General features: G+C 36.3%; 1 protein-coding gene across 1 annotated transcript; it reads right to left on the bottom strand.

Annotated features, from left to right (window-relative positions):
• Positions 1-10,936: 10,936 nt before the first annotated feature.
• LOC148849387 (Tetratricopeptide repeat (TPR)-like superfamily protein) lies at positions 10,937-13,225 on the bottom strand. The gene has a single exon (XM_088951440.1). It carries the CDS (start codon positions 13,019-13,021, stop codon positions 11,087-11,089), a length of 1,935 nt encoding a protein of 644 aa, XP_088807566.1. The 5' UTR covers positions 13,022-13,225; the 3' UTR covers positions 10,937-11,086.
• Between the last annotated feature and the right edge of the window lie 697 nt (positions 13,226-13,922).

The raw sequence follows: 13,922 nt of genomic DNA, 5'->3' as shown, positions 1-13,922 counted from the left end.
AGATCGATCACTTGAGTATATGGTCACGCCAGTGTGTGAGGTACTATCGTCCCATTTCCCTTTCTCCGCTTTTTATGCTTGATCTGGTGGAAGGGCGTAGGACTGGAAATCATATCCATGTCTTCAAATTCAAATTCTAATTTGATTGGTTTTAAGAGTCTATCCATTTATAATTCAATCAAAAATATATCCACCCCGGTTTGATGGGATATTAATCGATTTATTTTAATTCAAATATACTAGCGGACCCGTGCGATCAGGGGAATATATGAAATCTGGGTCAATTGGTTCACCTTGAAGATAAATTTAGGCCCAGTCATAAAGGTGTAAATCTCAAGTTTAGGTCTAATCCAACCTGTGTTTAGGCCAAAGTTTATCAACCCAGGCCTAGATTGAGTTAGCTTAATCCAACAGAATTTAGATAGTCTCAGGCTCGTCGGGTTAGGTATGGTGAAGCTTAGTCGGATTGGTCGGGGTTTAAAAAAAATGCATAGATATAATTTTATTTAAACATCTTTTATTGGGCTTTATGGCCCAATTTTACAATACAATTGATTCAAAATATGCACAAATTCTATTTATAGATGTAATATATAGGGATGTCAGTGGGTCGGGGTAAATACTAAACCCGGCTTGATCCAATGGGTTAGGGTCAATACATTTGGTTTTAGGTTTTAGGTTCGGGTTAGGGTTTTGATTATTCAACCTAAGTCGAATTTGGGTTTTGGCTGATCTGCCCGTTGGGTCATGATACCCTGCATATATACAATGTATTCTTGTAACTTTTTGATTTATAGCTCTATAGCTTTAAATGTTAAGATTTATTTACATTTGGTTTTGATTTTTTTTAATGGGAAAAGTGACATCTTAAATTCTATAAAACAATTTCCTAACTTGTGTTAAAAAAATACAATTGAAATTCTTCGGGTCGTGTCGGGTCGGTATCGGGTTATACCCCTATGGTATCAGCCGGGTTTGGAAATCATGTCTTTTAAGGCAAATCGGGTTCGGGTTCGGGTTGAGGTATAATGTGCATATCTTATACATATATACATGTAGAATACCAAAAAAAAAATACATATGTAAAGGTAATTATGGGCAGGGTCAGGACAGAATTTGTGATAAGGGATAGCTTAGGCTTGGGCCCATCCTGAGTTCCAGGCTAAAATGAGCCTGGGATCAAGTTTATACAATCCCGGAATTTTCAAGCTAGCGTGGGCTAGGCTGAAAACGATTACCCCTATGTACACGTATATATAATTTGAAAGAAGATATACGGTTACCCCTATGTACATGTATATATAATTTGAAAGAAGATATACGGTTACCCCTATGTACATGTATGAAAGTAGATATTCTTATACATATATAATGCCTGTATGTATGCATTTTGTTGGGTAAGACTTGAGTTGGAGTGAACCCAAGTTGGGTTGGGTCAGGCTTTGGCTACCCAAGCCCTTAAAAACCAAAATTTACATTAAACACAAATGTGCAAAAACCTCAAATTGGGTCAAATAAGTTTAAATCCAATTAACCATAAACTTATTAATGTTTAATTTTAGTAATTATTAAGGCTCCATTTGGAAGGAGTGCAAATACAAATATGTATAGTATAAATACATATAAAATAATATAAAATATAAGGTTTTGCGTTCTACATATTTATATTTGTACTCTTTCCAAATGGAGCCAAAATGAAATTTAAATTAATGAAATAAATTTACATTGTATTATTTTATTTTTACTTATTTTTCTTGTTTTTTATTTTATTATTGTTAGAGGAATAGGTTGTATCAAGTTTACTGGGTTCAATTTCCATTGTTGTATCAAGAGTAGGGGTGTAATTAGGGCAGGCTTGGTCGGGTTGAAGATCAACCCATGCCAAATATGCACAAATTTCATTTACAGATGCAGGCCACCAACACAACTCAAGTTGTGCTTGGGCTTGAGCTGGGCCAGGTCGAGTTAGTTAGGCTTGGGTGAATTCGTCAGGCTTGAAAGAATATATATATATATATATTATATTTAGAAAAAAAAAAGATATTTTTATATAAATATAATACACATGCGTATGCATTTTTTTTTTGGGTGGGATCAAGTTAGGTCGGGCCTGAGTTGGGTCAAGTGAAGCTTGGGCTACCCGAGGCCCTCAACCCAACTTTAGGTTAGTCCCAAATTTTCTTACCTAGGCCCAACTCGCAGTCTGAAAACTTAGGCCTGACCTATGCAAAAACTCAGGTTGGGTTGGGTCAAGCTTGGGTTGAACCGGCCTAAGTTGCACCCTTAATTAAGAGGGATTGGAAAATCAATGCATCAAACGATGGGTCACAGGAGAGCCAAAAAATTAAAATAAAAAATCAATTTACTATTTATTCATCAACAATTTATTGTTAATTGACTATAATTAGGATTATTTTCAAGTTCAATTAACGTTAATTTACTAGGGCTGCAAGTCGGGCCGGGTCAGGTCGGTTTGAGGCCAACCCTAACCCAACCCTAAGTTCTAAACCCACAACCCTAACCCTAACCCAACCCGACCTACCCAACCCTAACCCTAACCTAACTAAATTCCTTCAACCCTAATCCAACCCAACCCAAAGTCAATTTCGGGTTGGGCCCAACCCTACCTTCTTCCCATCCCTAAAAATCTTTTAGAACTTCTTAATCTTAGATCTTAACTCAACTTTCATTACATACATTAATCCTATGCTTTATTAGTATTTGTTTGTTGATGTTTTTATTGGTTCTTTAAATACAAAATTCAGAAAAAAAAAAGTGTTTGAAATGACCATAGTTTATTATGATGACTTATAATAGATCTTTTATGGGCAGCAAGCTATGGGTGACAAACAACAGAGAGGAGATAAAGAATAAAATATTCAGAAAAACATAAAATATGTTATCAAGGTTTTAGTATTTCCAATTAGGATTAAGTGAATTGATTATCTGAAATGAAATAAATGATAATATGTGGTAGTGACTATACAACTATCATGAATCTAAACAAATCAATGCATGATCATGTATACAACATATATTTACATATGATATGTACTATGGAGTCAGGTTCCCCAAGGGGTCAACCCTAACCCAACCCAAAGTATAGTCGGGTTCATAAATTTCAACCCGACATTTTCAGATTGGGTTAGGGTTGGTTTCGGGCTAACCCGGTCCAGGTTGCAGCCTTATAATTTACGATTAGTTAAATGAACTTTATTTGTTAATTTAAGATTATTTTCTCTTAAATTAATATTATTATTAAATTTCAATAAATTTAATGTTAATGTAAATGGCAACTATTTGTTCCTTAATGATTGTGAAATAATAATTAACTATCATTAATCATATCACAAAATTAGCAAAATTATATGGGTTAGATTTAGGTCAGTTTGTAGTATAAATCTGACCCGTATATATATCATCTTCTTAGTGCCTATTTGATTTCACTTCGAACAAGTACTTTTTTTTATAAGTACTTAGTAAAAGTGTTGGGTCCACACACTAAGTAGAAAAGTACTGAAAAAGTACTTATTTGATAAAGAAGTACTTATTAAAAAAGCCACTTAAGAGTTGTTTTTTTAATACTTGTTAATAAGTGGACCAGTGAAAATTGTGGGAGTAAAAAGTTATTGTTTATTTTTTTAAATACCCAGAATACCCCGTCTCTCCTTAAACCCCCTTCTTCCTCACTCAAACAGGGTTGAGCATACCAACGACGACACCTTCCTTGGGACCGATCGGTGACCGTCGAACGAGCTACAAACTCGTCAGCGACCAGGTCAGTTTCACGTTTGGACTTGTTTTCTACATATATACTTGAAAATTTTGGGTTTTTTTTTGAGATTTTAAACGCCTGAAACCCTCTTTACCAAATCTGGTTTTCTGGGGCGATTTCAGGCATTCTCACTATACTCTCGCTAGCGACACTCAGGTCAGCCATCCTCCTCCCTCGTCTTTGTTTTAAAACTATTTTTAGTGCAATATTTTGACTAAAACCGATGTATGAGTGAGCTAAAATTGTCATTTGTGTCAATATAAGCACTTATGGGGAAAGTAGCTTACAAAATATCCCCACCCTAATAAGTGTTTAAAAACATAATAAATGATTTGGCAAGTCAGTCACCAAACAACCTTAAGTGGTTGTTAAAATAAGTACTTCTAAAGTGTACTTGTGCAACAAGTACTTCTTTTAACAACCACTTAATCATCAAACAGGGCCTTAACCCGAAAAGGAGATTTGTTGTTCACTTGATATAGGTATAGCAAATTCTATAGTCACCAATAAACCTCCCATAATCCTCTCTCTCTTTCTCTCTCTCTCTCTCTCTCTCTCTCTTAGATGGTAACCACATATTAACAAAACTATGTATTCCTTAAATTCTTACGATGTAAAACGCTAATGTGTTGCTTAAATTCAAAGGTGAATATTTTAAAAGGATCAGTTACAATCACTTGGGGGGTGTTGAACTAAACTCATTAACAAACACAATCTTAACATTTCACAAAAACGGTCTCTAATTCTCCATTCCTTTGGCTGTGTTTGGTTGCAATGCAAATAATAAATTTGCACCGATGCAAAATCATGGCAGTGCAAATGATTTAATTGTAAATTCTGACCTATTTTTTGTTTCAAATTTTAGCCTATTTTGTTTGATTGCAGTACAAATGAAGTAAATTAAGCCATGAAGCAAAATAAAATAAAATCTAAAACAAAATTAAACAAGAATTTGCATTTTTTACATTTGCACTCCCATGCATTTGTACTAGTGCAAATAAATTTGCACTGCAACCAAACGCAGCCTTAGAGTCAAAATAGTTTGGTTGCTTTGTTCTCTTTTGTTCAATAAACAAAGGACTGGCATTTTACAAACAAACTGAATGAAAGGGGAATGAAAACATACCTTCTTAACATAGATGGAGGTTGCAATATCGAGCAACCTGTTTTGGATTGCACAAAGGTTTCAGGTCGCTTTGGACACAGGTTGCATTATTGAGCAACCTATACTGGAGCATTGCTATTGTTCTTCTAATACGTCTCTGTTACTGTTGTTCTTCGAATATGAGAGTAAAAGAATTGAAAGAGATACATAAAGAAAGAAATTAAAAAAAAGGAGATAGTTCATATAAGATCTATCATATAGTAGAGTCCGAAGAGGCAAACTTGTAACCACTTTGGATCTGCATAAACTCTAAGAAGAAAAACAAAAATGGAGGTCACAGAGAAAACTATATTTACCAGAGAATGGATAAAATAGGAAAGTTATATCAAGGCCCCATTCACTTTTCAGTAAGTTATTTATCTGGGTAAATACAATTACCTAGGTAAGTTTTCCTTGGGAAACATTTACCCAGGCAAGTGTTTTTACCCATGTTCATATATTTTCTAAGTAAAAAAAGTAAATGACCATTTTAGTCATAAAAAATCATTATTAAAAGGGCAATTTTTGTCCCATTCAAGTGTTGGAAATGTTTACCCACCTAGAAGCAGGTAAGTGATACCTAAGAAAATAAACTTTCTCAGGTCACCACATTAATCTGAAAAAAGAACATGGGATTCTTGGTCAATGGGAACCAAAATCCCATTGACCTACTTCCCGCCCCCACCCCCCCTCCAAAAGAAGAATGCCCTCTAAACGGGAACAAAACCCAAAACCTCACCTAATCTGTAGAGAGATGCATTGAAAATAAATACATGACTGTTTTAGTAGGAGAATGCAACAAATTTACCTATACACAATTACATGTATTCTCCAAAAATTAAAAAAATGAAGGAAAATATAAGAAAATAAAGAGAAAGAAGTGGGTTCCTAATCTATCACATTTCTTACGAATTAAGAAGTGGGTCAAGCATGATGAGGTATCATATGAGAGAGGGGCAGGAGACTAGTGATGCAGGTTCTTGAGAGAGCAAGGAAGGCTAAAGCAAAGAGGGGTTGAGATATCACAATTGGAGTAAGGGAATGTGATATTAAATCAGACATTTGCCTTCAGTAGGGGTGGCAACGAGTCGAGCTTTTCACGAGCTGCTCAAACTCGGCTCGGCTCGATTTCAACCGAGCTCAAGCTCGAGCTCGAGCCCAATTCACTGGCTCAAATATTAAACAAGCCGAGCTTGAGCCTACTAGAGCTCAACTCGTGAGGCTCGCGAGCCAGCTCAAAATTATAAAAAATAATATATATAAAATAAAAATATTATAATTATTAATTATTATAATTCTTAATTTTTTAAATATCAAATAAAAAATATTTTTATATATAATTTTTTATTTTTATAAAATATTTTTTCTTAAAATCAAGTTTTTCTCAAAATTGAGCTTGAGTCAAGCCAAGCTCGAGCTTATGAATTTTTTACTCGAGCCGAGCTCGAGCTCAAGGTTCTGGCTCAAACCGAGCTCGAGCCTTATAGAATAGTCTCAAGCCGAGCTCGAGCCTAGTAGTATTTGGATTGGCTCGGCTCGAATCCACCCCTAGCCTTCAATTTTATGCAAGTCATAAAAGTTGAATTCAAATACCATAGTTGTAGAGCATGTGCTTATGCTAGTATGTGTACAATATTAAAATCTTGAATGTTACATTTTTACTTAGGATTAATAAGTTTAAGTTTGTTGTTAGTTATTTTTAATTTAATTTGTTATGATATATAATATTAAATTCATTTTAATTTATTTTATTAATAAATAATTTATATGGTATGAGAACTAACTGATGGTGGCTTAGTTGGTAAGTTTTCTACCAACTTATAGTAGAAACTTGGATAAAATACCATTACCACCAAGGTCAAGGGTACTGGTTATAGGGATGGGCTAGTCCCCATTGTGTAGCCTCATGAACCCACATGTCCCTCAGCCATTCTCTTGCTTTTATGGATAGAGCACAACAACCAGATGCACCTCAACCTCGTCAGATCTACTCCTCTCCTCGTCAAAATTGCAGTCTCTACCAGAGGACTTGGCATCTCCCTCTTCTCTTGATGTCACCACTTAGGAGCAATTAAAACCAACATTCAAAAATAACATGAATAAGGAATTGAACAAAAAAACAAGAGGAGGCATGGTCATTTGGGGTCTCTCAAAAAGAGGAGAAAAGATTTCTTACAATTGTGACCACATGCAACCCTAATGAAAAATGAATACAACAATGTACTAAGATGGAGTTTAGTTCCATTATTGTTTATTTGAAAAATGGCACCAATTCAATCCCACATAGGCATTTGTCAACCCTAGGAAGCTCATGGCCGGCTCGAAGAAATGGAGTTGCCACCCATTTTTCAGAGAAAAATGGCCCTCGTTTTTAGATTCAAAAAATAAATTTATGTCTTTGATAGTGACTCTCTTCTCCATAGAAAAAGACACACAGTCGAAAGATTCTAAATCTGGAAGGATTGGGAGAGAGAAGGTATTAGGCACTCCTCTCTCCAAGCTATCATAGCAGTCCAATACGGGAATTGTTTAGGCTTAATTTCTAATGGAAAACAACAATGAAAAGGGTTGCTTAGAGCTCCTAAAATTAGGCAAAAAATGCTCCCAACTTCACCCAGAATTGATTCGAGGTGATATTATCAGGTCTTAGGTACTGATTTCCCTAAGACCCTTGCCTCTTTACCTCTTTTTCTCAATCTAGAGGAATTTTGGGAATGAAAGTTGTCCATGGTTTTGGGACTTCAAGAAACCCAAAACTAAACTAAAAGCAGAGATTTCAAATTCAAACTTAGAAAAAAGGTGGAATGAGAGACTTACTTCTCATGTGCAACCTTGAAAAGAGTTTTCTAGTAGCTAAAAAAATTCAAATGAAGCTTAGATGAGCTGTTGAGTTGGGGTAAGTGTTTTAGGTTTTAAATTTTCAGTCTAGGAAATAGAGGAAGCAGATTTGAGGCTTGATCTTCAAAGACTTTGGGATTTCAGGTAAAAATGGAGGCATTACAAAGGTTGGGGAAATACTCTTTTCCCCTTTCCCTTTTTCTCCCTTCTAAATCTCTCCTATCTTTCTAGATTTCTCCCCTTTTTCTCCCTTTCTCCCTTTTGAGCTCGGGTTGGATCAATATTTATAAAGAAAGGAGGGGGGAGAGTTTTGAAATTCATTCCATCAAGGAGCTTGGGTTTCAAAAGGGTTTTTTCAGGGAAATGGGTAAAGGTTTTTCAAGGAAATAGGTGATCAGTCAACCTTTCCTCTTTGGTGAAAGATTATCTTCAATTTGGAGGTGGTTTTTACGAGTTTTGTGTGTCCAATGGGAGTTTGGGGCGTGTCTATCATGGTAATCTCATATTTGGGGTTGTCAGTGTCATAAAATGTAAATTTGATTAACTTTTAAAAGTGATTTTGTCTTTTCTTAGTTTTAAGTGGGGGTATCTTTGGTTTTTTGGGTCTATTAGGCTCAATTTCATTGGACTAGTGTTTGAATAGGTTAAGAATGGGTCTGACATCAGCCATCACCCTTTTGAGGTTTCAGGTTGTGACAGATGAGGTGGTAATTTGATTTAGCGCGTCAAAATGGCATCTTCCTAGTTTAACAGTCAAACAAAAAAAATCAGGTCATGAAATTTGACGTGCTGGGGGTTTTTGGGTCTCCGAACATGGTGGTGAGGTATGAATGGCCAAATAGGGTCAAGATGATTGAGATCTATGGCTAACAAGTTCAGATCAACGAGATTTGCTGAAGTAGAATTTTTGCTTGATGAAAGGTCAAATGGGAGAATTTTGGGATGAAATTTGGTGGGTAAGCACTTTTGAATGACCTGAATCTGATGGAAGTGATGGATCTTTAATCATAGGTGTAGATTGATATATTTAATTTGGGTCAATGGTTTATCAGTTAACAAGACAATTCGAAATGGAATCCCACTTTTTTAATGATCAAATGGAGGAATTTGGTCATAAAAATTTACGTGCTAGAGTTTTTTGGGTTTCCAAACATAGTGGTAAGATTTGATTGGACAAATTAAGTTGGGATGATGGATGATAAGCTTTAACCAATGAGATTTGCTAAAATTAAGATCTAAGGAATCAAACGGGGGAAGTTTGAACTGAAATTTGGTGGATAGGCACTTTTGAATGTCCTAAATTTAATGGAAATGATTGATCTTTGATCAGAGGTGTAGATTTACAAATTTAATTTGGGTCAATGGTTTATCAATTAACGAGGTAGCCTAAAATGGAATCTCACTATTTTAACGATCAAATAGAGGAGTTTAATTATAAAATTTGACATACTAAAGGGTTTTTTGCGTCTATCAGTATAGTGATGATGTCTAATTGGTCAAATGAAGTTGAGGTGATAGATAATAAGATCTAATTAATGGGATTTACTAAAATAGGATCTAGACTTGGTGGTGGATCAAACAAGGGAGTTTTGAGCTGAAATTTGGTGGGTAGGCACAAGTTAAGGGGGTGAGTCAAGTGGATGATTCTAACCTAAGAAAGAAATGGTTAGTCTAGGTTTTCTAATACTAGTTGTGTAGGGCCGTCAGAATGGGATCTTAATGCTTTTGGGCTTGATCATTATAAACTTACAGTGGGATTCACTTGTTAATTATATCCCATTGATCTTAATACGATGGCTGTGTTGGATTAGGGCCGTCAAAAGGGAAGTTGGCGTGATTAATGGTGGATGTGTGACTAATTTATAGTTTCCTAAGTCCATAGGCTATATTTGATTGGATGTCGATGTTAATCTCGAGGTTTTCATTTGCCCTGCTGATTGTGCCAAAAGTCTTAAGTTTTGAAGTCTAAAAGGAGAGTACAAAGAAGTAGGGTGAAGGCACCGAGCAAAATATTTATTAAATAAATATTTGTCAGAATTTCTATAAAAGCCAACTCTTTGGGGAAGTTTCATTTTAATATTTCCCCCAACACCAAGGCATTTATTTACTGTTTAGCTTATGTAGTGCCTAATGGCACCTAACTGTAAAATAGCATAAAAATTTGTTAACCATTTTTTCCATTTTTCAAGATAAATTCCATACATAACATCTATTACATAAAAATCCATAGTACCAAACAACCTCGAAATCAATTAACCAAACACCATTTGACATGATATTGGGTTTTCTTATTTTATTGAAGAATCTCCATATTGTCCTGCCACCATAGTTATAGGAAAGAGGAGGCATGGGATCAATCCCACATAATAATAGGTCCCCTTTGGTATGATTGATGGTAGGATGGAAAATTTCCCCGTAAGATCGAGGCCCCGCCCCAAACGGGGTGGGTTTTCCCCCGACCCTAAACAAGGACAAAGTGGAGATGGGGAAAATATTTTTCCCCAAACCAGGGGTGGGTATTAAATATAATTTCCCACACTCGCCCTAAACCGGAAGGTAAATTAGTAAATATCTCTAAGTTTAATATTCATATTTAAAATATCTCTAAGTTTTTCCCTAAATTCTTAAAACCCTAGGATCCTATAATTCCATTTTTGAAATACCTCTAAAGTATTATAACTCAATTCCTAAAATACCCCCAAATTCCTACATCCTATGTATAAATTGTCGCAAAATAGATATTTTTTAAGTAATTGCCTTGGAGTGGGAAAATTCGGGGATTCCCTGCCCCCAATGGGGACTGGATGCCTCGCCTCAAACCTGCCCCACCACCGGAGACGAGAAAAAGTATCTTGACTATGGGGCAGGAACAAGGAGGGGGTGCCTCACCCCAAACCCGCCCTATTGCCATTCCTAATCGATGGGTGGACCTCACATGCACCCTACTTTGTCCCCACTCCATGAGTCCCCCTGAAATGTGTTATACAATATCCAAAGATGGGTTGAAATGAAGCAATCGAGATCTACTACCCACAAGTTGTTCCCACATCCCTACCCACAAAGCACCACCACTGTGTATTGTGAACATCTTCCCATGAATGACAAGGGAGTTGTTCCCAATGTGCAGCTGTAATGTATCGTGGGTAGAGATTTGAGAACAGTCCGAAACGAAGAGGATCCCCATAACCAAATCTATCAGAAATTGTGAAAGTCGGGTTATACATAATAAATCAGCTAAAAAGGCAAAAACTAACCAATTTTCACTTTTAACCATATTTGTGATTCAATTACTAATCCTTTGTGCATAATCAGTTTGATAACGTCAGGGATCACCAATAGTCACCACAAGAGCAGAAGCCATCAGCAAAATGGTGGAAACGTTTTGAATCTCGGATGATAATTGAACGTTTCTCCATGAATGAAATGAACTTTGCAGCACTATGACAGTCACCACATATACGAAGATTCTTGGTAATCATAATAGGCCTCCCAGTGCCCATCACCAGAAGCCCAAATGCAATCGCTAGCTTCTCACTATGTTGATTTATCATATCCTCCTTCACCTCCTCATCAACATCATGCAGAACAAATCCTGTTTGGGAAACAAACCCAGCTTCACGCATCCTCCCAACAAGTTCCTGTAGCTTCTTGTAAATCCTATCTGATTCTGGGTGTGACCAATCACCCACTGCAAAACGATGGATCTTATTCCCATGTTCAATAAAGCTGCAACCTGAGTTTTTTCTGAGACCTCTTTGCTTCATCAAAATTCTAACCTTCGAGGCTTCTGTCCACAAACCAGATGCCGAATACATATTTGATAGGATAATATAATTCCTGGGGTCTAGTGGTTCAAGGGAAAACAACTTCTCAGCAACTTCCTTCCCAAGTTCAATCTTATGGTGAACCCTACAGGCTCCCAGCAAAGCCCCCCAGACAGCAGCATTCGGCTTGAATGACATCCTCTCAATCAACTCATAGGCTTCCTCCAAATGCCCAGAGCGACCAAGGAGGTCAACCATGCATGAATAATGATCCATCCTTGGCTCGATTCCATAAACTTTAGACATAACTTCAAAGTATGTCTTACCTTCGTTGACAAGTCCTGAATGACTACATGCATTCAACAAATGTGTAAAGGTGACATGATCAGGCTCTTCACCTTCTTTAATCATGAGATGAAAGAAGTCGACTGCATCTCTTCCATGACCATGCATGGCATAGCCTGCAAGCATGGCAGTCCAAGCTATTCTGTCTGGGTTGTTCAGTTCACAGAATACTTCATGAGAGGAACCCAAGCTCCCCGACTTTGCATACACAGTTATGAGCGCGGTTGCAACAGTCACGTCCAAATTCAATCCACAGCTGACAATACAACCATGAATGGCCTTTGCTTGCCTTCCTGTGACTGTGATTAAATCTGTAGAAACATGAAGCAAAGTCACCATGGTGGCTCGATCGGGCACGATACCCGCTCTTCTCATCAAATTAAAAATGTCAAGACCCTCATTAAACCCATATTGACTGCAAATTGCGACCATTGAATTCCACGAAACTAAATTCCTCGATGGCATGGCATCGAACAATCGATAAGCTGCATCTACAGCCCCACACTTCCCGTACATGTTAATGAGAGAGTTAACAACTTTAACTTCAGATTCAAAACCCAATTTGACCGTGTAACCATGAATATACCTGCCTCCATCTAATGCTTGCATATCGGAACAAGCTGGGAGAACGGAGATAAGCGTCACCTCATTGGGTTTGATACCCATCTCCCATCTCATCCTACGGAATACATCCAAGCTCTCGCTCAGATCTCCTCTTCGGGAAAGCACCGAAATCATAGAATTCCAGGAGACCAAATCCTTGTTTGGAATTTCTTCAAACAAATTCCGTGCATCAACCACACGATCAAACTTGGCATACGCCGCTACCAATTGATCACCGATAAACCCAAGATTGTATTTTCCAGACTTGATAAGTTGGGCATGGATTACATGGCAATCGAAGACCGAAGAGGAAGATTTTATCGCAGAAAGGAGCTGTGGGACAACAGAATTTAGACTGAACTCTGCAGAAATTCGGGGAGAATGTGGAGGGAGATCCGTGTATATGCTTCTCTCATTGGGTATTAAATTATACAGAAACGGAGATTTCCAGTGGGTGCATTTACAGATTTTGGGTTTCAGGCAGAAGTAAAGAAGAGAATCAAGAGATGAATACAAGTGCGAAGAAGACGAGGAAGCTATGGATTTCATCATCCATCGTTCATATTCAAACAATCAAATCAATGATCATGATTTTTTTTGGCTGTTAATGTATATGGATTACGGATATACGAACGGTGTAGATAGTAGATTGATTCGATCGGTATAAACATGAGCAAAGGGAAAGGAGAAAGGAAGAATATATGAGTCCCACATCGGAAATGTTGGAGGAGAGGATGAGGAGATATGGGCTATAAAAGAGGAAGGTGTGGAGATGTAAAATTCATCTTTGCGCTTGGGGCAAATAAATATATTTTTTATCGAACATTTCAAAATTTAATTTTTGGTTGACTTTTTTTTCTATTAATTGAAAAGTAAAATATTAAAATGGAAAATAATTAATATAGTAATTAAAATATAATAACATTTGTTTGTATCTTCAAATTAAATAGAATATAATATAATAATGGTTTTATGCATGTGTTAATTTATAAAGATCTATATAATATAAGTCTTAGACTTTTGATTGATGGATTATTAACAAAGTTGTATGATATTTATGCATTACATAATATTAATTGTAATATTTTTGTATATATACCATTAAAATATATATTTCTTATTTTTTATATCTTATTTATAGTTATTTTGACCTTAAAGTTAGTGTAGTTGATATATTTACGAAATTTGTATCTATTTTCTTAGTGTTCCTTTTATGTTTTCATATATTTCGTTTGTATCCATGTGTTTCTAAAGCGTATTCGTATCTAAGTTGTCCGATACGATACCCGATACCAATACTTTGATTCTTGTGAATAAGGGTCACATCACTCTCCTACAGTTATCGGAAAAAAATTAAAAAGGGTAAAATATAAAATTCTCCCCTAAAATTTCTGACAATCATAAAAACCTCTACTATTGTTTCACTTTAGCAAAAACCTCCCCTGAATTTATC

Source organism: Nelumbo lutea, chromosome 6, assembly GCF_056320005.1.
Source record: "Nelumbo lutea isolate HS-2025 chromosome 6, American lotus-T2T, whole genome shotgun sequence".
Lineage (NCBI taxonomy): Eukaryota > Viridiplantae > Streptophyta > Magnoliopsida > Proteales > Nelumbonaceae > Nelumbo > Nelumbo lutea.
This window is presented reverse-complemented; position numbering and strand designations above follow the sequence as displayed.